This window comes from Dendrobates tinctorius, unplaced genomic scaffold (assembly GCF_039654945.1).
Source record: "Dendrobates tinctorius isolate UK_male_01 unplaced genomic scaffold, ASM3965494v1 ptg000137l, whole genome shotgun sequence".
In the NCBI taxonomy this organism is placed as follows: domain Eukaryota; kingdom Metazoa; phylum Chordata; class Amphibia; order Anura; family Dendrobatidae; genus Dendrobates; species Dendrobates tinctorius.
Window position 1 is genome coordinate 999427 of NW_027361805.1, and position 24330 is coordinate 1023756.

Below are 24330 nucleotides of genomic sequence, written 5' to 3' on the forward strand. Positions count from 1 at the left end.
GTCCTCCTCCTCAGGTGGCAGGTCTCTGCCATTTAGATCAGCTTCATTACCTACTGTCACCACTAGAGGGAGCCCGGATGGAGAACTCACGACTCCTCTGTCAACACAGCCAGCTCCACACCCTCACCAGAAGCCAGAGGTAAACCAGAAAATGAGTTCACAACAGTGTACATTAATGAGAAAAAAATGAACTTTTTTGAATTTACCAAATGGCTGCAATGAAACAAAGAGAGAAAAATGTAAAGGGGTATACTTTCCGTCCCCACTGTATACCAGAATGGGGCCCAGGATGAGGGACATATACCAGGATGGGGTCCATATACTTTCAAGCAAAAAAGGAAGCACATTGTAGCGCCAAACCATGCAAGCATGAAAAATGAACAACGAATTGCATTACTGAATTTGAAGTATGAAAAATTGAGAAAGTTTAGTGCATAAAATGGCCAAGTTATGTGTACCTGGAAGCCACATTAAGGCATTTCTCATTTTCCAGGTCCCTATTCTATGCCAATCCTCATTGGCATAGAATAGGGACCTGGAAAACGAGAAATGCCTTAACGTGGCTTCCAGGTACACATAACTTGGCCATTTTATGCGCTAAACTTTCTCAATTTTTCATACTTCTAATGCAGTAATGCAATTCATTATTCATTTTTCATGTTTGCATGGTTTGGCGCTACAGTGTGCTTCCTTTTTTGCTTGAATGTATATGAGTTGGTGACTCTAGGTTAAGCACCTGTTCACACTATGCTTATGCGTGGATGTGACGGTCAGTTTTTGAAATTTGGGGTCCATATACTATGATGGTAGACATATACCAGGATGGGGCCTAGGAAGAGGGCTAAATACCAGGATGGGGCCCAGGATGAGGGCCATATATGAGAATAGAGCCATATACCAGGATGAAAGCCATATACCAGGATGAGGGCCATATACCAACATGGGGCTTTGGATGAACGCTATATACCAGGATGGGGACCAGGATGAGCGCCATATACCAGGATGGGGAACATATACCAGAATGGGGTCCAGGATGAGAGCCATATACCAGGATGGGGACATATATGAAGATGAGCCCTATATACTAGGATGAGGACACATACCTGGATGGGGTCCAGGATGATTGTCATAAACCAGGATGAGGACCATACACCAGGATGGGGCCCAGGATGGGGACATATACCATTATAGGGATATGTACTAGGATGAGGGAAATATACCAGGATGGGAAAATATACCAGGAAGGAGACATATACCAAGATGGGCCCAAGGATGAGGGACATATACAGTGAAGGAAATAATTATTTGATCCCTTGATTTAGTAAGTTTGCCCACTGACAAAAACATGAACAGTCTATAATTTTAAGAGTAGGTTAATTTTAACATTGAAAGATAGAATATCAAAAATAAAATCCAGAAAATCACATTGTATAAATTATGAAAAATTTATTTGAATTCTGCAGTGAGAGATAAGTATTTGATCCCCTACCAAGCATTAAGAGTTCTAGTTCATACAGACTAGTTAGACGCTGCTAATCAACTCACCTGCATTAAAGACAGCTGTCTTACATAGTCACCTTTATAAAAGACTCCTGTCCACAGACTCAATTAATAAGACAGACTCTAATCTCTACAACATGGGCAAGACCAAAGAGCTTTCTAAGGATGTCAGGGACAAGATCATAGACCTGCACAAAGCTGGAATGGGCTACAAAACCACAAGTAAGACGCTGAGTGAGGAGACAACTGTTGGTGCAATAGTAAGAAAATGGAAGAAATACAAAATTACTGTCAATCGACATCGATCTGGGGCACTAAGCAAAATCTCACCTCGTGGGCTATCTTTGATCTTGAGAAAGATGAGAAATCAGCCTAAAACTACATGGGGGAACTTGTTAATGATCTCAAGGCAGCTGGGACCACAATCACCAAGAAAACCATTGGTAACACATTACACCGTAAAGGTTTAAAATCCTGCAGTGACCGCAAGGTCCCCCTGTTAAAGAAGCCACATGTGCAGGCCCATCTAAAGTTTGCCAATGAACACATGGATGATTCTCTGAGTGATTGGGAGAAGTTGCTGTGGTCAGATGAAACAAAAATTGAGCACTTTGGCATTAACTCAACTTGCCGTGTTTGGAGAAGAGAAATGCTGCCTGGACTCAAAGAAAACCGTCACCACTGTCAAGCATGGAGGTGGAAACATTATGTTTTGGGGGTGTTTCTCTCCTAAGGGCACAGGACTAATTCACCGCATCAGTGGGAGAATGGATGGAGCCATGTACCGTAAAATCCTGAGTGACAACCTCCTTCCCTCCCCCAGGATATTAAAAATGGGTCGTGGCTGGGTCTTCCAGCAAGACAATTACCCAAAACATACAGCCAAGGCAACAAAGGAGTAGCTCAAAAAGAAGCATATTAAGGTCAAGGAGTAGCATAGCTAGTCTCCAGACCTTAATCCTATAGAAAACTTATGGAGGGAGTTGAAGCTCCGAGTTGTCAAGCAACAGCTTCAAATTCTTAATGATTTAGAGATGATCCGCAAAGAGGAGTGGACCTAAATTCCTCCTGACATGTGTGTAAACCTCATCATCAACTACAATGTCTGACTGCTGTGCTTGCCAACAAGGGTTTTGCCACCAAGTATTAAGTCTTGTTTGCCAGAGGGATCAAATACTTATTTCTCAATGCAAAATGCAAATACATTTTTATAATTTATACAATGTGATTTTCTGGATTTTATTTTTGATATTCTATCTCTCAATGTTAAAATTAACCTACCCTTAAAATTATAGACTGTTCATGTCTTTGTCAGTGGGTAAACTTACAAAATCAGCAAGGGATCAAATAATTATTTCCTTCACTGTACCAGGATGGGGATTTACACCGGGATGGGGACATATACCAGGATATGGCCCAGGATGAGGGGCATATATCAGGATGGGGTCCAGGATGAGGGCCATATACCAGGATGGGACCCAAGATGAGGGTCATATACCAGGATGGGGATATATACCATGATGAGGGACATATACTAATATAACGGACATATACCAGGATGGGGTGACATATACGACGTACATTTCATATGCTTCCCGGCTTCAGAGGTGCACTGTGCATAAGCGGAAGCCATGTTCTCAATTTCCGGCAATGCACAGTGCACCTCAAAAGCTGGGTGTGCAGTTCTCCAGCTCAAGAGTGCACTGTGCATGACCAAAAGCCATCGTCTGAACTTCTGGTCATGCGCAGTGCACCTCTGAAGCCGGTAAGGATACACCAGACTTCAGAGATGTAACGACGCTGCTGAAATGAGGGGCACACATGCGTGAGATTTGCTGGCGGTGTTGACAGCTCCTGCAAATTATTTTATCACACCCATAGGGGCATAATAACATGGAAAGAGGGCTGACTAGTCTGGGGCAAATAACTCCCCATCGACTAGTCAAAGTTCTAATTAGCATAGAAAACGGGGACATTATTAAATGCTATTCTAAACCTAATTTTTACCTAAAAACTTTATACAAGGCTGGTTAGCCAGGGAACTTACTGATACATAAGTGAATGGTGTTGGGTTGGAGAGAATGGGAGACCTGAGAGGTTCCCTTTAAGGCTCCAATAGACAGTAGTGGGTCTCATCAAATTTTTTAGAAAATTGGTGGGAGAACAAGCCAACCCTTTTTAATGTCCCATTATGAAAGCTTGATGGATAGATGAAGGTATCAGAACTGACAGTAGCCATGCTATAGGGCAGTGTTCCCCAACTCCAGTCCTCAAGAGCCACCAACAGGTCAGTTTTTAAGGATTTCCTTAGTATCGCCCAGGTGGTGGAATTATTGCCTGTGCAGGTGAGCAGATCTCACAATGCAATTTTACGGGAAATCCTAAAAGCATCACCCGTTGGTGGCTCTTGAGGACTGGAGTTGGGGAACACTGCTATAGGGTAAGGTCGGGAAAAGCTTTAAACATAACAGTCTTGAAGGTCCCAAATGAAGGGCGATAGGAAATTAGCAGCGAGTGCTATAGAAAGCTGTAGGAAATTAGCAGTAAGTTCTACAGACAGCTAAAGGAATTTAGCCATGACTAAGGCAAAGGTTGAGATGACATGTTTGGAGCTGTGCTCCACAGTAATCCAGTGCAAGAATGGGGCTTCCACTGCTTTTATGACTGCCAGGACAAACTTGCAAAGAAAGCTTCTTGTGAACTTGTGCATTTACTATAGCTAGAGAGGTCAGAACCAGGAATTCCTTAGAGACATGGTGAAATATGGCATGGTGCATGGAGTTGTACAGCGGCCTAGGTTTTGTATGAAGGCTCAGCTCTCTGCTATTTATTTTGTTGAGGGTTATAATAGACACTGAAGAAAAAATATTTATATGAGCAAGTCTCAGATTAAAAAAAAAATCATGAAAGAAAATACTAAATACATTTTATTTTTATCAAACATTAGATCTAAGGAAAAACATTTGCTACAGTCTCACTGTTAAAATGGAAGCGCTTCTTATGTTGAGCAAGTGATGATCTATGATTATAACACTTGCCACAATCTGAGCATAAAAATGGCTTCCTACCTGTATGGATTACCCTATGTTTAACCAGATCGTCGTTAAGAGTAAAACATTTTCCACATTCTGAACAAAAATATGGCTTCTCCCCTGTGTGAGTTCTATGATGCTTAATGAGATCAGAATTATGCTTAAAACATTTTCCACATTCTGAACAAAAAAACGGCTTCTCTCCAGTGTGAGTTCTCAGATGTTTAACTCTGTCAGATTTCTTGCTAAACCATTTCCCACATTCAGAACATAAAAACGGCTTCTCCCCTGTATGGATCACCTGATGTTTAAGAAGATCTGACTTCTGACTAAAACATTTCTCACATTCTGAACAAGAATATGGCTTCTCTCCTGTGTGAGTTCTCTGATGTTGAATAAGACTTGCTTTTCTTGTGAAGCTTTTCCCACATTCTGAACATATAAATGGCTTCTCCCCAGAGTGAGTTCTCAAATGTTTAACCTTATAAGATTTCTTGCTAAACCATTTTCCACATTCATTACAGGAAAATGGCTTCTCTCCTGTATGGATTACCTGATGGTTAAGAAGATCTGACTTCTGACTAAAACATTTCTCACATTCTGAACAGGAATATGGCTTCTCTCCAGTGTGAGTTCTCTGATGTTGAACAAGACTTGTTTTTCTTGTAAAGCTTTTTCCACATTCTGAACATGAGAATGGCTTCTCCCCCGTGTGAGTTCGTAGATGTTTAATACTATCAGCTTTCTTGCTAAACCATTTGTCACATTCCAAACATGAAAAGGGTTTCTCTCCTGTATGGATTACACGATGGTGAACAGCAGCAGACCTCTGGCGAAAGCATTTACCACATTCCGGACATGAAAATGGTTTTTCCCCTGTGTGAGTTCTCAGATGTTCAACAAGACAGGACTTCCTTGCAAAACATTTACCACATTCAGAACATAAATGTGTCTTCTCTCCTGTGTGCATTTTTTGATGAATAAATAGATCTGATTTCTGGCGAAAACTTTTCTCACATTCTGAACAAGGAAATGGCCTTTCATCTTTGTGAATTAATTCATGTTTAGTAAGGTTAAATTTCTTCCTGAAACTTTTCCCACATTCAGAACATGAAAATGGCTTCTCATCTCTGTGAATTCTTTCCTGCACTGTTACAATTGTTTTCTTTTCAAAACGTTTGCCACATTCAGAATACGGCAATATTTTACCCTCTGTATCTTCTGTGCTTTGCTCAACAATGTGGGATTGACCAAAAGGATCACTGCGATTAGTGAAATCAGTAGACAGATGATCGCCGGGGAAGAATGATGGTATAGTTGTTATAAGAAGTGTTCTTGAATTTTCTTGATTGTCCTTTCTGATATTATTGCAATTTACTTTGTCGTCTGGAAAAGAAAGAAGATTTTCCACATGTTTTTTTGTGCAGTCAGCTGTTGGAAACATAAGCAGATTTTATTTTAACTTCTGTTAAACATATTAAAGCTGAAATTGTATAACATTCCTACATGATAATTCTACACAATCAGTAAAACATGATTCAGAATACAATTTTGAACACTTAAGAAGTTCTCTATTTGTACCTTTAGGCCACGTTCACATGTTCAGTATTTAGTCAGTACTTTACCTCAGTATTAGTAAGCTAAAATCAGGCTTACAAGTGGTGAGGTGTTTCTATTGTACTTTTCCTCCTGGTTTTCGCTTACAAATACTGAGGTAAGGCCCTTGCTTATTCTAATTTCCCCACTATGCAGAAGAATAGATCTCCTTTCACAGAAGTTTTCCTCAGTAGGAAGTGAACTCTCTGGATTAGTAGGGTTCCTTCAGTAGGACTGATTGTCTTATAATATCAAAAATAAAGATACTTTTTTTTCCATTGTTTATTGCTATAAGGTGGGTACGGAAAGTATTCAGACCCCTTTAAATTTTTAACTTTTTGTTTCATTGCAGCCTTTTGGTAAATTCTAAAAATTTCATTTTTTTTCTCATTAATGTACATTCTGCACCCCATCTTGACAGGAAAAAGACAAATGTAGAATTTTTTTGCAAATTTATTAAAAAAGAAGAACTGAAATATCACCCTTTTGAGCTAATGCAGCCATGAGTCTTCTTGGGAATGATGCAACAAGTTTTTTACACCTTGATTTGGGGATTCTCTGCTATTCTTCCTTGCAGATCCTCTCCAGTTCCGTCAGGTTGGATGGTGAACGTTGGTGGACAGCCATTTTCAGGTCTCTCCAGAGATGCTCAGTTGGGTTTAGGTCAGGGCTCTGGCTGTCGCCAGTCAAGAATGGTCACAGAGTTGTTCTGAAGCCACTCCTTTGTTATTTTAGCTGTGTGCTTAGGGTCATTGTCTTATTGGAAGGTGAACCTTCGGCCAAGTCTGAGGTCCAGAGCACTCTGGAAGAGGTTTTCATCCAGGATATCTCTGTTCTTGGCCGCATATATATATCCTTCACTTGCAACCAGTTGTCCTGTCCCTGCAGCTGAAAAACACCCCCATAGCATGAGGCTGCCACCTCCATGTTTCACTGTTGGGATTGTATTGGGCAAATGATGAGTAGTGCCTGGTTTTCTCCACACATACCGCTTAGAATTATCACAAAAAAGTTCTGTCTTCGTCTCCTCAGACCAGAGAATCTTATTTCTCATATTCTGAAAGTCCTTCATGTGATTTTTAGCAAACTCTATGCAGGCTTTCATATGTCTAGCACTGAGGAGAGGCTTCCGTCAGGCCACTCTGCCATAAAGGCCCGACTGGTGGAGGGCTGCAGTGATAGTTGACTTTGTGAAACTTTCTCCCATCTCCATAATGCATCTGTGGAGCTCAGCCACAGTGATCTTGGGGTTCTTCTTTACCTCTCTCACCAAGGTTCTTCTCCCACGATTGCTCAGTTTGGTTGGATGGCCAGGTCTAGGAAGACTTCTGGTGGTCCCATACTTCTTCCATTTAAGGATTATGGAGGCCACTGTGCTCTTAGGAACCTTGAGTACTGCAGAAATTCTTTTGTAACCATGGCCAGATGTGTGCCTTGCCACAATTCTGTCTCTGAGCACCTTGGCCAGTTCCTTTGACCTCATGATAATCCTTTTGTCTGACATGCACTGTGAGCTGTGAGGTCTTATATAGACAGGTGTGTGCCTTTCCAAATCAAGTCCTATCAGTTTAATTAAACACAGCTGGACTCCAATGAAGGGTAGAACTATCTCAAGGAGGATCACAAGGAAATGGACAGCATGTGACAAATATGAGTGTCTGAGCAAAGGGTCTGAATACTTATGACACTGTGATATTTCAATATTTCTTTTTTTAATAAATTTGCAAAAATTTCTGCATTTCAGGTTTTTTTTTCAGTCCAGGTGTGGTGCGGAGTGTACATTAATGAGAAAAAATGTTTTTGAATTTACCAAATCGCTGCAATGAAACAAAGAGTGAAACATTTAAAGGGGTCTGAATACTTTCCATACCCACTGTATATACAGTGAAGGAAATGATTATTTGATCTCTTGCTGATTTTGTAAGTTTGCCGACTGACAATGACATGAACAGTCTATAATTTTAAGGGTAGGTTAATTTTAACATTGAGAGATAGAATATCAAAAATAAAATCCAGAAAATCACATTGTATAAATTATATTAAATTCATTTCTTAGTGATATTAATCTTCCAGAAGTGCCACAGGATGATGGAAAAAAAAATAATAGATCCCATTAGGGGGGCGGAATTAATTGACACAATCAACAATATTAAAACTAAAAAATCACCAGGCCCTGACGGCTTCTCTAACGAATATTGTAAACTTTTTCCTGGCTGTCACTATCCATTGATCTGTGGCAGAGTCTGGATTCTATTTTATAAACCTTTTCTCCTTTCAGGCCCTCAGGGGTTAATATGAGTTTTTGCCCCCGGTGGCCGCTGGTGTTACTACAACTGTAGTTGGTCGGCTGCTGGGGTTTCCCCCCTCCGGTGGCCGCTGGTGTTCTTACAGTTTTAATTAGTCAGCAGGTGGTGACCTCCCCCCTCCTTCCTATAAAAGGTCATTAGCTGCTGCAGCTCCCTGTTGGTAATATTGGTCATTCACTAACCAGATCGCTCCTCTCTTCAGAAAGGTTGGTTAGTGAATGACCAATATTACCAACAGGGAGCTGCGCAGCAGCTGATGACCTTTTATAGGAAGGAGGAGGGAGGTCACCACCTGCTGACTAATTAAAACTGTAGTAACACCAGCGGCCACCGGAGGGAGAAAACCCCAGAAGCCGACCAACTACAGTTGTAGTAACACCAGAGGCCACCGGGGGCAAAAACTCATTAACCCCCGAGGGCCTGAAAGGAAAAAGGTTTATAAAAAAGAATCCAGACTCTGCCACAGATCCAAGAATGGATCATGACACTGGCCTCTTAGCCCCTCATTTAACTAAAATCTATAATAAAGCTTCTCATTTTGTTAAAATGCAAATGTGACACTTAAAGGGAATCTGTCACCCTATTTTTCGCCTATCAGCTGCCGGCACTGACATCAGGGGCTTATCTACAGCATTCTGTAATGCTGTATATAAGCCCCCCGATGTAACCTGAAAGATAAGAAAAACGAGTTATATTATACTCACCCGCCTTATATTATACTCACCCGGGGGCGGTCCGGGTCCGGTACAGGTCTGATGGGTGTCACGGTCAGTGCCTCCCATCTTCTAATGGTGACATCCTCGTCTTTCCTTCCCATCGCGGCTCCTGCGCAGGCGCACTACTCTGCCCTGTTGAGGGCAGAGCAGAGTCCTGCAGTGCGCTGGTGCCAGGAGAGGTCCGGCGCCTGCGCACTGCAGTATTCTGCTCTGCCCTCAACAGGGCAGAGCAGTGCACCTGCGCAGGAGCCACGACAGGCAGCAAAGAATAGGACGTCACCGTTAGAAGATGGGAGGCGCCGGACCGGACCGCGACACCCATCGGACCAAAACCAGACCCGGACCGCCCCTGGGGAGTATAATCTAACTCATTTTTCTTATCTTTCAGGTTACAGCGGGGGCTTATCTACAGCATTACAGAATGCTGTAGATAAGCCCTTGATGTCGGTGCCGGCAGCTGATAGGTGAAAAATAGGGTGACAAATTCCCTTTAATATGAACATGATTATCAATACTATCCTTACAGATTTGAATAATTTAATCAAATCTGAACTAATCTGGTTTGGGAAAATAATGTTCACCCTTCCTAAAAAAATTTACGGCTTTATAGCCATGCCCATTTTAATCCCCCTTAATTTTATCACAAAATTGCAATCTATGCTTAATAACTATATTTTGAATAATAAAAGGCAAGGATAGCAATGGGTAACCTTTGGAAAAACAAATCTAGAGGCGGTTTGGGCCTTCCAAATTTATCCTATTATTACCGTACATACTTGAGTATAAGCCGACCCGAGTATAAGCCGAGACCCCCTAATTTTACCATCAAAACTGGGAAATCTTATTGTCTCGAGTATAAGCCGAGGGTGGTGCTGCACAAGGGTTAATGGTGGTCTAAAAAGATGCTCCATAGATAAATACTCCCCATAAAAAGCTACACAAGGGTTAATGGTGGCCCAAGAAGATGCTTCATAGATAACTACCCCCCATATATTGCTGCACAAGGGTTAATGGTGGCCCAAGAAGATGCTCCATAGATAAATACCCCTCATAAAATGCTGCACAAGTGTTAATGGTGGCCCATGAAGATGCTCCATAGATAAATACCCCCCATATATTGCTGCACAAGGGCTAATGGTGGCCCAAGAAGATGCTCCATAGATAAATATGCCCCATATGCTGCTGCCGCTGCTATTAAAAAAAAAAAAAAAAAATTATACTCCCCTCTCGTCACTGGAGGCCAGGTGCCGGTGACCTGAGCAGGCGGGGACACCAGAGCGCTTTGTGGGCCAGATGCTGGTGTCGCCACTGGCTCAGGCCCCCAGAACTGGCGATATTCATCTGTCCCCGTTCCACCGCCACGCGCTGCTCTGTCCACCGAGTCTCTGCAGTGACGTGCGCGCACTGACTACGTCACTGCGCCCTCTGACCTGAACATCACAGAGGACGTGGAGGACAAAGCAGCGCATGGTGGTGGAACGGGGACAGGTGAATATTGCACTGCTTCCCGTTCTCCCCCGTCATACTTCCCCCTCCTGGTGCACAGTCTCTGCAGCCCCCCTGCTTCTTCCATGGTCTTGGCGCAGCAACTCTTCCAGGTTTCAGCAGTCACAAGGTACCGCTCTTTAAACTCATGAATATGTGCATATTCATGACTTTAATGAGCGGTATCACGTGACCGCTGAACACACGAAGAGCCGAGGTGCCGAGACCATGAAAGAAGCTGCAGAGACTGCACTAGGAGTGGGCGAGTATGATCTCTGACACCCGCTCTCCCCCTCCCCCGCCGACCCCCGGTATATGACTCGAGTATAAGTCGAGAGGGGGACTTTCAGCCCAAAAAAATGGGCTGAAAGTCTCAGCTAATACTCGAGTATATACAGTACTTCTACAATCTTATAAAACAAAGTAAGACTTGGTTAGTAGATGATTCATCGAATGTCTGGTTGGTAAGGAAATAGTTAAAAATCTTCCTCTTGAAGAACTACTCATTAAACATTTAGCCAATCTGGTGTTGCCAGTACCTCTTAATCCCATCATTAGTGCCACTTTCCTAACATGGAAATATTAGCAAAATCCAATAAAAGAATATGTACAGTATATACTCGAGTATAAGCTGACCTGAGTATAAGCCGAGGCTCCTAATTTTGTCACAGAAAATTGGGTAAGCTTATTGACTCGAGTATAAGCGGGTATGCATTGTCCCCTCATCCCTGCCCTACTATGTGTGGCTCTCCCTGTCCTGTCCTGGTATGTGGCTCCCCTTTTGTCCTGGTATGTGTGGCTCCCCCTGTCCTGTCCTGGTATATGTGACTCTCCATGTTGTATGTATGGCTCACCCCCCCCTCCCATCCTTGTATGCATGACTCACCCCCATCCCATCGTTATATGCATGGCTCACCCCCCTCCCATCCTTGTATTCATGGCTCATCCCCTTCCCATCGATGTATGCATGGCTCACCCCCCTCCCATCCTTGTATGCATGGCTTACCCCCCTCCCCTCCTTATATGCAAGGCTCACCTCCGTCCCATCGTTGTATGCATGGCTCACCCCCGTCCCATCATTAAATGCATAGCTTACCCCCCCGTCCCATCGTTGTATGTATGGCTCACTTCTCCCGTCCTACTCACCCTCTTCGTGCCATCCCTGCATCTCCTTCCTGGCGCTGGCAGCTCTCCTATGCTGAGCGGTCAGGCTGGGAGTGAAGATGAGAACATATTCAATACCTTAATGGAAAGCGTCACGTGATCGTGCTAGAAAAGCTGCTGGAAACCAGAACCATGGAGATGCTGCGAAGATGCCAGGACCACCGAGACGCTGTGAGGGCACGCTACTGGATGAGTAGGATGTCTTCTGGAAGCCAGCGGCTGTCACTGTGCGCTGCTATAAGAGTAATGAATGTTCATTTCTCTTTAGCAACGGACAAAGTTACAGCCGCCGTCTTCTGTGACCCACTGCTCTGCCGCTCCCCCTCCCCTGCCGGCTTTCTTGACAATTGACTCGTGTATAAGTTGAGGGGGGCGTTTTGAGCACAAAAAAAGTGCTAAAAAACTCGGCTTATACACGAGAATATACAGTATGTATAAACTATCTTTGTACACACACAAAATATTGAAATATATTTTACATTTATTGCATGGGGACTTCAGTCACTTCACAGCACAATGACACAATAAATTTATAAATTCTATGGGACTATCGTGCCAGTTTCTTTTTTTTTTGCTGACATATGGTTTTCTTACAAACATAATGGAGATGTCACGGTCACGTGTGTCTGGACGCAGATGTTACCGCAAGGCGGACCCATAACACACGTGCCCCTGGATACAGCGCCTCCAGTGGCGAATTTAAATAATAATACGTGCAGATGGATACACCGCCTCCACCTGGCGAATTTAGGTATTACACATTAATATAAATTCTGGAAACCCCGCCTCCAGTACGGCGAATTTAAATAATAAGGGGGAACCTGGGAAACATTAACAATGGTGGGCCCTGCGATAGGGAATGGGGACGTGGAGACCTCCTAAGCTCCCCTGAGCCAGTGTCCCTGCACTCCTTACGTTCCCTATACAGGCTCCGCACCTGTCGCCGCACGCGAACCTTAAACCCTTGCTCGCCCTGACCCTAAACCCTCACTAGGGAATTGGTCGGTGCGGAGACTAATCCCACCACTGCACTAACAACACACATGAGGAAAGAAGACAATACAGGGGAAACACCACTTAGCTTTAGGCTCTGTGCTTATGCTCCTGCAACAGAGCCCCACCACCTGCGTGCGTCTTCTCCACCCGGATCCATCACCATCCTGCATCCTACACCATAGTGCAGCCTTGGAGCAGAGTCCATCTCCAGTTGCAGCAGTCCAATAACAGAGTCCCAAGGATGAGTCAGCCTCTGCCAAAATTCTAAGCATGCTTGAGTCCAGCTCTCGGCCACCAAGTCGAGCATGCCGAGTGCAACTCTCTCCATAGTCTCCACTCCACAAAGCCATGCACGCACTTCCCGTCGACACCATAAACTGCGACTCCTCCACGCCATGCCAGCAATTCCTGCAGACACCATTAGCTGCCACTCGTCTCCTCTGGCTGACTGCGCAGGACTCCTCTTCAGCTCCATGTTCACCCAGGCTTCACAAACTCAGAATGAATCAATCAGTATCACCAGCCGTGATTGCACACCCTGAGACTCACTTATAGAGCCCCACACCTGATTCATAATTACGTGCACATTAAACCTAAGGTGCGATACCACTAACCACCACTGGGGACAGTCAAGTCACTTGGCACTTGCCAAAGTAAAAAAAGTTCACCCTGTGCAATTTAAAACTGTCAGATCAAATTCAGATCATGACAGGAGACATGTCTTGCTTGCATTCAAGTGAATTGGTTAGTGGGTCAGTGAAAAAAAATGGGCAAGACATGGATGGCATCTGTGTGCTGTTTATTTTTCAGTTGCTACTAAAAGAACGGGAAACCACCATCAATTTTTTTTTTTGCTTATGATAAAAACCACGCATGGATGGTAAAAATGGGCTGACAAATCACCGACGTGTAGAAGGTCTAATATTGTTGAGAACTATAAGGATTTTCTTATAAAAAAAAAAACTATTGCTGATACAATTTATTCACATTACACATGATACTATCTTACACTGATCCACCATAAAACCCACCTGTCTGACCTCGTAAGGTTTCCTATAGTATGTGGCATTAAGACGTTCACTGTAAATACTTCAATGGATGTTGCCATTTCATATAATTACAGCATATCCACACATACTATATACAGTGACATGTAAAGTGTTGCGGAATATGTTGGAGATGTCACACTCACCAGTGGTGCACCTGATTCATGGACCGACTGTGCCATGGGACAGGCTTGCCTGGGATGGGCGTGGCTACCTAGCCTTCACTGGAGCTCCTTAAGGGCAGAGTTAGGCTCGAGCTACAGGTAGCCGCCAGGAACCACTCATAGCCAGTCCCCACTACCGTAGCTGCCCATCCAGGGCCGGCGTTAGGGGCAGGCAGACCAGGCAGCTGCCTAGGGCCCCTGCTGCTCCAGGGGCCCCTAGCCAGCGGCATATCACACAGCCGCTATGGGGCCCCCAGCGCCGACTCCCGCCGCCGCTGCATTGAAGGAGGCAGTGATGGAGGAGAGAGCGTCAGCTGACGCTCCCTCTCCCATCATTTCCCGCTCTGCCTCTGACACAGCAGGGGCGCGATGACGTCATTGCACTCTCACTGTGCCAGACAGAGCAGGAGGAGACAGGAGCAGCCAGCAGAGCAGGCACGAGGAGAAGGTGAGGAGTGTTTTGTTTTTTTTAAATCAGTGTGAGTACTGGACTGTGGGGCCACTCTGGGGGGACTATATAACATGCTTGGCTGTATCATACCATTCTTGGGGGAGCTATATACCATGCTGGGCTGTATTACACCATTCTGGGGGGGACTATATACCATGCTGAGCTGTATTATACCATGCTCGGCTGTATTATACCATGCTGGGGGGCTATATACCATGCTGGGCTGTGTTACACCATTCTGGGTGGGGCTATATACCATGCTGGGCTCTATTATATCATGCTCGGCTGTATCATACCATGCTGGGGGGGCTATATACCATGCTGGGCTGTATTATACCATGCTGGGCTGTATTACACCATTCTGGGGGGCTATATACCATGCTTGGCTGTATTATACTGTGCTGGGCTGAATTATACCATTCTGGGGGGGCTATATACCATGCTGGGCTGTATTATACCATTCTGGGGGGCTGTATACCGTGCTGGGCTGTATTATACCATGCTGGGCTGTATCATACCATTCTGGGGGGGCTATATACCATGCTGGCTGTATTATACCATGGTGGGCTGTATTATACCATTCTGGGGGGGCTATATACCATGCTGAGCTGTGTTACACCATTCTGGGAGGGCTATATACCATGCTGGGCCGTATTATACCATGCTCGGCTGTATCATACCATGCTGGGGGGGGCTATATACGATGTTGGGCTGTATTACACCATTCTGGGGGGGCTATATACCATGCTGGGCTGTATTATACCGTGCTGGGCTGTATTATACCATTCTGGGGGGCTATATACCATGCTGGGCTGTATTATACCTTGCTGGGCTGTATTATACCATTCTGGGGGGCTATATACCATGCTGGGCTGTATTATACCATGCTGGGCTGTATTATACCATGCTGGGGGGGGCTATACCATTCTGGGGGGGCTATATACCATGCTGGGCTGTATTATACCATGCTGGGCTGTATTATAGACTTCCGGGGCAGAAAGTCTATGCCCCGGAAGTCTTCACATGCAGGACACACTTCCGGGGCATAGACTGTAGTAATAAACCATAATAAAGGATAAAATATATATATATAAAATAAAAGAAAAATTAGGGAGAAAATGAAGAGAATATGTGTCTTATTCTAAATAGTTAGTACTAATCTTTTACCTGTGGTGACATCTATAGACATGTTCCCCTCTTCATACAGCTGGGTTACACCCACAAAAGTCCCTTCTTCTGTTAAATCTTCATCTTTAATATAATTTAGATATATATCCTAATTCACCACATAAAAAAGACAAATGATGTACAAGTAATAACAGATTCTGAGACGTTTAAAAAGAAAGCAAAGATTTGTCACAGCCAACTTTCAAGCTAACACAATATTCTATGGGCTCATGATTATTTTCACACAAATAATAAATGCCTTATTTTAGATAATCATCTACTTAAAGGGGTTCTCCATTTCTTTTCTCCCAATTAAGAAATCTCATACTCTCAGACCGATGCCACTCCTCCAATGTTGGCATTGTTTCTCCTGGTGGTCACTGCTGGGAGAAACAGCGCATAGATCAGAGGAATGATGCCAATCAGGGAGGCAAGTTTGTGCAATCCCTCCTCAATCCATATATTTCTCCCTTTTGAAACTATATTGCCGTTAATGCCGCTATGTAACGGATCCCGTTGAACGCAGGGCCATTAACGCAATGTGAACCTGGCCTAAGTCAGGACTGAGGAGGATTCAGGACAACACTACAGGGAGGAGGATAGACGACGTCAGTTGTTGCTGCTAAGGGCTCATACTCACTAGCGAGACAGTTGCATGATTCTCGTGCGAGTCTCACGCATGGAAACCTGGCACTGCCGCCAGCACTGGGACTGAAGCATGCGGCTTCATGTACTTCTATGCAGCCGCCGCCTCCGGTCCGAGTGCCGGCGGCAGTGCCAGGTTTCCATGCGAGGGACTCGCACGAGAATCACGCGGGTCACTCGCAAGTGAGTATGAGCCCTTAGGGTAGGGTAAGTAATATAAAGTGATTTTAGGCAAAACCTGTGGAAAGATCTAAGTCCAGCCCCAATCATTATATAGGGTTAAGGTGATTTCATACTTGCATATTTTGCAATCCGTGTGAAAATGGCTGCGTTTTCGTCTCCATTGACTTTCAGTGGTGATGGATGGGACTTGCGTGTGCATCCAGTTGTCACCGTTTTGCCAAGGATCGCTGTGTCTACATATTTTATCAGATGCACAAAAACGCAACTTGTTGCAGTTTTGTGTCATCTGAAAAACAAACAGGCGCAGGGAGACGCATGGATCCGCGGCTACACGTCTGGAATTAACATGGAGCTCTATGGAGCACGGATCCAGGACAATATGGATCCGTGTGCTTCCGTGTGCAGGGATCCGTTTTGCGACACTGAGCATGCTCGGAAGCAAGGGATGTGCTGTATGGGACCAGTACGCAGACATAATATAGACTATGCCCGCATGCTGCTCTGTAATACAGTGATCTTTCCTGCCTCACTAGAAGGGCTTGTACCCTATGTTACAGTGTGGTAATAATAAAGTGTATTGGGAGCATGTATATAACATGGGGGCTCCTGGTTAGGGGCTGCATGAGTGGCTCTGCTTTCACACTAGAGTTTTGGTACGGTGCGTTGTAATGCGTAGCAATCCTGATGCATCCTGATCCAGATTAGATCTCTATACTTAACATAAGGACTCACGGACCTGCGTTTGCATCAGGATCAGGATGCATCAGGTGCACTAACACATATCACAGCACTTACTAATTCACAAAGGACATGAACAAAAAATGCCACAATACATGTTAAGACTACAACAGAGGAGGAGCCGGGGCCTGATCACAAGAGCTGACAATCTGAGGAAGCAGCAATGCTGAATAACAGTCTACACTGCGTCACTAGATCCTTATACAGGTGTAGAATGAGGCCTCACTGTACAGGAGAGACCAGAGCGAGGAGCAGGGGCCTGATCACAAGAGCTGACAATCTGAGGAAACAGCAATGCTGACTAACAGTCTACACTGTGTCACTAGATCCTTATACAGGTGTAGAATGAGGCCTCACTGTACAGGAGAGACCGGAGTGAGGAGCCGGGGCCTGATCACAAGAGCTGACAATCTGAGGAAGCAGCAATGCTGAATAACAGTCTACACTGCGTCACTAGATCCTTATACAGGTGTAGAATGAGGCCTCACTGTACAGGAGAGACCAGAGCGAGGAGCAGGGGCCTGATCACAAGAGCTGACAATCTGAGGAAACAGCAATGCTGACTAACAGTCTACACTGTGTCACTAGATCCTTATACAGGTGTAGAATGAGGCCTCACTGTACAGGAGAGACCGGAGTGAGGAGCCGGGGCCTGATCACAAGAGCTGACAATCTGAGGAAGCAGCAATGCTGAATAACAGTCTACACTGCGTCACTAGATCCTTATACAGGTGTAGAATGAGGCCTCACTGTACAGGAGAGACCAGAGCGAGGAGCAGGGGCCTGATCACAAGAGCTGACAATCTGAGGAAACAGCAATGCTGACTAACAGTCTACACTGTGTCACTAGATCCTTATACAGGTGTAGAATGAGGCCTCACTGTACAGGAGAGACCGGAGTGAGGAGCCGGGGCCTGATCACAAGAGCTGACAATCTGAGGAAGCAGCAATGCTGAATAACAGTCTACACTGCGTCACTAGATCCTTATACAGGAGTATAATGAGGCCTCACTGTACAGGAGAGACCAGAGCAAGGAGCAGGGGCCTGATCACAAGAGCTGACAATCTGAGGAAATAGCAATGCTGAATAACAGTCTACACTGTGTCACTAGATCCTTATTCAGGTGTAGAATGAGGCCCTCACTTTACAGGCAAAGACCTAGGACGATGACTGTAGAAAACAAAAGAGCCGTTTAATGAGCAAAACGAGCTGGCTCTTTATGGTGAGCGGAGCCGAATGAGCCGGCTCACCAAAAAGAGCCGAACTTCCCATCACTATTCCCTTATGTTCCAATCTGTCCAGCAGCCTCTAAGCAGTAGAGCTGCTGCAGACATGTCCTTCTGCTCTCCCTCCCTCAGAGGGATCTGATCTCACTTTCTATCCTGCTCCCGCTCTAAGCTACGCTCCGCCCACCTCCCAGAACTCTTCGTGTTCCAAGTAGGGAGCCATAAAGGGTGCTCTGCTACACTACTAGTGTGTATGGGGTGTGGGTCTTGGAATCTGGTCGAGTGCACCCACGTTACCTGGTTGTGGGGTACCACACCTCTGGGTGAGGTGCAGTACCTCTGTGGCGACTGGACCCTCAGGGGCGCCACAGCACCAGAAGTCAGAATAAGGCCGGGGTCACACTAACCGGCGCAAAATACGGTCCGTAGTTTACCGGCGTAATACGGATGAATGACCTCTAAATAGTTCTCCGTAGGTCATCCGTAAGCAAGGTGCGGTCGCGTATTTTGCGCATGTAAGCATCCGTACGGAATCCGTATGCTGAGATTTTCTCGCCGGCTTGCAAAATGGACATATAATGGAGCCCTATGACAAGTTTTATAACACAAGCGAAAGAATATAGACACATAGAATACATGTATATATATATATATATATATATATATATATATATACACACATGTCATTGTGACAAACATATATATATATTTGTACTTCACAGAGTTCTTCATTGCAGAATAGCCGCTAATTAACTTGCCGGCTTCTATGAAATCATTCCCCAACCCGACATCAAAGGGTTAATGTCACCTTACAATCAAATGGTGACATTAACCCTTTGTTAGATTAACCCACTCGCCACCAATATAGGGCAATGGGAAGCCCACACATTTTTGAACAACGAATTAACCCCTTAAAATAACAACTACAACTCCCAAATTTTGCACACAAACCCTCATCTAATTATTAGTCAGGGACATATAAAAAAACATGAAATGCTTTACTGAATGTAAACCATGTGTCATTTCATGTCGGGTTGGGGAATGATTTGATAGAAGCCGGCAAGTTAATTAGCGGCTATTCTGCTATGAAGAACTCTGTGAAATATAAATATATATATATGTTTGTCACAATGACATGTATGTATATATATATATGTGTATTCTATGTGTATATATCTATTCTTTCTTTCTTTATTAAACCTGTCAGTGTGAGTTTACTGTATAGCGCACTGAATTGCCGGCTTTTGTAAAAGACACCGGGTGCGTATTTCTCGCAAGTCACATGTGTGGTCCGTGTGTAATCCGTATTTTTTGCGCACCCATAGACTTTCATTGGCGTACTACGGGCGTAGTACACTGACAATCACAGCATGCTGCAAGTGGCACGGACCGTAGAATACGCAAGAGAAATATACGGCTGTTGGGAGCAAACCCATAGAGAATCATTTGTCCGTGTCAAATGCGTGCTTTTTACGCCTCTTACTCGTCCGTATTCCTCTCTAGTGTGACCCCGGCCTAACCTTTAATATTTTTAAAGAGAGAAACATACGGATTGAGAAGGTGTTGTCTGAGTAGTGGACAAGCCCTACAAGAAGTAGTTTAGATTAGTGGACAACCCCTTTAAATATTTTCAGAAAAATAAAAATTAGAGATCAATTAAATAAGTGTATGCAATTCAACAGGATATGCCACAAATGTCTGATAGACGAATAACAGAGGTCCTCTAATTTGCCTGGATGGGATGGCAAGAAGTTACATGATCAGATGGGACTGGGAAAAAAACATATGTCTGTGATGGTAATATTTATTAATTAGCTAAATATGAAACATTATTATGTACAGTATTTTATCATTTGACCAACCTCAGAATCCTGTGGGATTTTCTGACTTTCCACTGGACAATCCTTGGAATATAGAGGATTGGGACTTTGCTCTACTACTTCATTTTCACTGTATTCATCTGTAGAAGACACACAGAGTGTGTGGATACATAAGCTCACATTTAATGCTTTGGTGAGTGAAAAGAAAAACAAATTGTTCAATCCTGTGTACTATAAATGTGTTGCTTTTGTCTATGTACCCAATAAAAGAAAATAGGTGAAGATTTTAGCAATGTGCTAGACACCAATCCTGGATAGCCTCAGAGGGGTTGCCCAATTAACCCCTTTACCCCCCAAGGGTGGCTTACATGTTAATGACCGGGCCAATTTTTATAATTCTGACCACTGTCCATTTATGAGATAATAACTCTGTAATGCTTAAATTGGATCCCGGCGAGTCTGACATTGTTTTCTCGTGACATATTGTACTTCATGATAGTGGTAACATTTCTTTGATATAACTTGCGTTTGTGGAAAAAAAATGGAAATTTGGCGAAAATTTTGAAAATTACGCAATTTTCCAAATTTGAATTTTCATGCCCTTAAATCACAGAGATATGGCACACAAAGCACTTAATAAGTAACATTTCCCACATGCCTACTTTACATCAGCACAATTTTGTAACCAAAATTTTATTTTTGTTAGGAAGTTATAAGGGTTAAAAGTTGACTAGCGATTTCTCATTTTTGCAACACCATTTTATTTTTACAGACCACATCACATTTGAAGTCACTTTGAAGGGTCTATATGATAGAAAATACCCAAAAGTGACATCATTCTAAAAACTGCACTCCTCAAGGTGCTCAAAACCACATTCAAGAAGTTTATTAACCCTTCAGGTGCTTCACAGGAATTTTTTTAAAAAATGAACATTTAACTTTTTTTTCACAAAAAATTTAATTCAGATCCAATTTGTTTTATTTTACCAAGAGTAACAGGAGAAATTGGACACCAAAAGTTGTTGTACAATTTGCCCTGAGTACGCTGATATCCCATATATCGCCATATCGCGTTAGGAGAACCCCTGTCCCCCTGATGTGCCTAAACAGTGGAAACCCCCCACAAGTGACACCATTTTGGAAAGTAGACCCCCTAAGGAACTTATCTAGCTGTGTGGTGAGCACTTTGAACCCCCAAGTGCTTCTCAGAATTTGATAACGTAGAGTTGTAAAAATAAAAAATCATATTTTTTCACAAAAATGATATTTTCGACCCCAATTTTTTATTTTTCGAAGGGTAACAGGAGAAATTGGACCCCAAAAGTTGTTGTATAATTTGTCCTGAGTACACCGTTCCACGTGTGGTAAAATTGATAAAACAGTTTTATTTTTCGGGTCAGTACGATTACAGCGAAACCTCATTTATATCATTTTTTATGTTTTGGCGCTTTTATACAATAAATAATATTTTATATAAAAAAATAATTATTTTTGCATCGCTTTATTCTGAGATCTATAACTTTTTTATTTTATCCCTGATGGAGCTATATGGTGGCTTGTTTTTTTGCGGGACAAGATGACGTTTTCAGTGGTACCATGTTTATTTATATCCGTCTTTTTGATCGCGTGTTATTCCACTTTTTGTTCGGCGGTATGATGATAAAGCATTGTATTTTTGCCATTTTTTATTTTAATGGTGTTCACTAAAGGGTTTAGCTAGTGGGACAGTTTTATAGGTCGGGTCGTTACGGACGCGGCGATACTAAATATGTGTACTTTCATTGTGTAGTTTTTTATAATTCAAATATTTATTGATGGAATAAATATTGATTTTTTTTATTATTTTTTATTATTTTGTTAAATATTTCTACAATTTTTTTTTTTTTTTTAATTTAATTCTTACTTTTACACTTTGTCCCACTATGGGACACTCATTTTGTGCAGGCTGATCGCTTCTATAGCATGCAGATTGGCATGCAATAGAAGCTGTCAGTGCTGCAGCTTCTATATACTAATCTGAGAGACTTCCTGGTCATCACTGCGCATGACAGGAAGTCTCTCAAGTCTGGAGACCCGGATGTTGTCATGACGACATCGGATCTCCATGGCAGCAGCAGTCAGGAGCCCGCGTCATGCCCCTCATGCTGAATGCAGTGTTTCGGGGGTTAAAGTGCCGGGAGCGGTCTGTGTCGGGTGTCAGCTGTCAGCACCTCTGATGGCTTCAGAACGCTGCGATCATGTTTGATCGCAGTGTTTCGGAGGTTAAAGTGCCCGTGTCAGCTGTGAGAATCAGCTGACATCCAGCCGCGATCAGCCACGCTCCCCCTGGGAGCGTGGCTGACCGCCTATGACGTACTATCCCGTCCATGGGAATTAAGTTTCAGGGCACACAGACAGGATAGTACGTCAACTGGCAGAAAGGGGTTAACATCACTTTTGATTTACAGTAACGGTTTTTGGTGGTCACGTGGGAGGTGATGGTTAGCACTGTTACCTTGAAGCACTGGGGTCCTTAATTCAAATCTCATTAAGGACAACATCTGCAAGGAGTTTGTATGTTCTCCCTGTGTTTGCGTGGGTTTCATCTGGGTTTTCCGAGAATTTAGATTGTGAGCCCCAATGAGGACAATGAGTGATAACAATGTGTGTAGAGTGCTTTGGAATATGCTGGTGCTATATAAGCAAGAATAATAATAATAATAATAATAGATGAACAGAGGTGTAATCCACATGCTGAACCACTGCTCCATTCAAATGGTTACAGAAGTTCAACACTGTGGCAATTAGTGTTCCGACTACTGAGAGGCTCACTGATGATGCCAAAATGTGGGACTTCTGTGAAAAAGTGACAACCTGATGTTACTGGACTAACCCTATAAGGAAAATGAAGATCCCCTCTTACCTGAAATGATAACAGTCTGATGATTCTCCATTATAATGTTCTCATACAAATCCTTGTGTCCTTCTAAATACTCCCACTCCTCCATGGAGAAATAGACAGTGACATCCTCACATCTTAAAGGAATCTGATAAACACAAAGATAAAAACTCAGTGGTAAAAAAGGGTCATCCATTGAAAACCCGAACCATCATTGCCTCCATAGTGCACTTGACGCATATCTAGCCAAGTTCCTAGAGCCTTAGAGTTTTTTTTTTTCAGTTCAGTTGCTGTAGCAATGTGTGGACTTTTTTTGTGGAACAAGTTGTCACCATATTGAGACCAATACTGAGATCTATCACTTTTTCTATTTTTGGGCCACCGTAGTTGCATGTGAGCTTGTTTTTTTTTTAGAATGAGCTGATAATTTGAATTCCTACTTTTTGGTTCATATGATTTTTTATAACTTTTTATTTTTTTGTGAGCTGGATACACAAATGAAAGCATTTTTTATGGTGCTCACCATATTGTTTTAATATTGTGATAAAGTTATAGATTGGGGCTAATATGTATGTGTTTATTGTTATTTTATTTTTCTACATAAAAAAAAATCTCCCCTTCATTTAAAATAAGCCCTGGAGGCAGATTCTCAGGGAGAGCTATGTCTGGCCCATAGATCGTAACAGCTAGTTTACATATTATGATATCTCTATATAGTCTACTATACTGATATCTTATACATTTTCAAGTTACAGTATATTATTTCATATTTTAATTTTTTATATATATAAATACAGTGGGGGAAAAAAGTATTTAGTCAGCCACCAATTGTGCAAGTTCTCCCACTTAAAAGATGAGAGAGGTCTGTAATTCACATCAGAGGTAGACCACAAATATGAGAGTCAAAATGAGAAAACAAATCCAGAAAATCACCTTGTCTGATTTGGCAAGACTTATTTTGCAAATTATGGTGGAAAATAAGTATTTGGTCATTAACAAAAGTTCATCTCAATATTTTGTTATATATCCTTTGTTGGCAATGACAGAGATCAAACGTTTTCTGTAAGTCTTCACAAGATTGGCACACACTGTTGGTGGTATGTTGGCCCATTCCACCATGCAGATCTCCTCTAGAACAGTGATGCTTTGGACCTGTCGCTGGGCAACACGGACTTTCAAATCCCTCCAAAGGTTTTCTATGGGGTTGAGAGCTGGA

General features: G+C 43.1%; 1 protein-coding gene across 2 annotated transcripts in view; it reads right to left on the minus strand.

The window, feature by feature from the left end:
* Positions 1-4409: 4409 nt before the first annotated feature.
* LOC141048587 (uncharacterized) overlaps positions 4410-24330 on the minus strand; it is a 77967-nt gene continuing 58046 nt past the window's right edge. The window contains exons 5-8 of one of the 2 annotated variants that reach the window (XM_073544311.1): positions 23139-23262; positions 20279-20376; positions 15624-15732; positions 4410-5963 (exon numbers count right to left, since the gene is read on the minus strand). In XM_073544311.1, the coding sequence (XP_073400412.1) occupies positions 4450-5963; positions 15624-15732; positions 20279-20376; positions 23139-23262 (1845 nt within the window). In that variant the 3' untranslated portion in view covers positions 4410-4449. The remainder of the gene's footprint in view (positions 5964-15623; positions 15733-20278; positions 20377-23138; positions 23263-24330) is intronic. The other variant, XM_073544312.1, reaches the window with a different exon arrangement.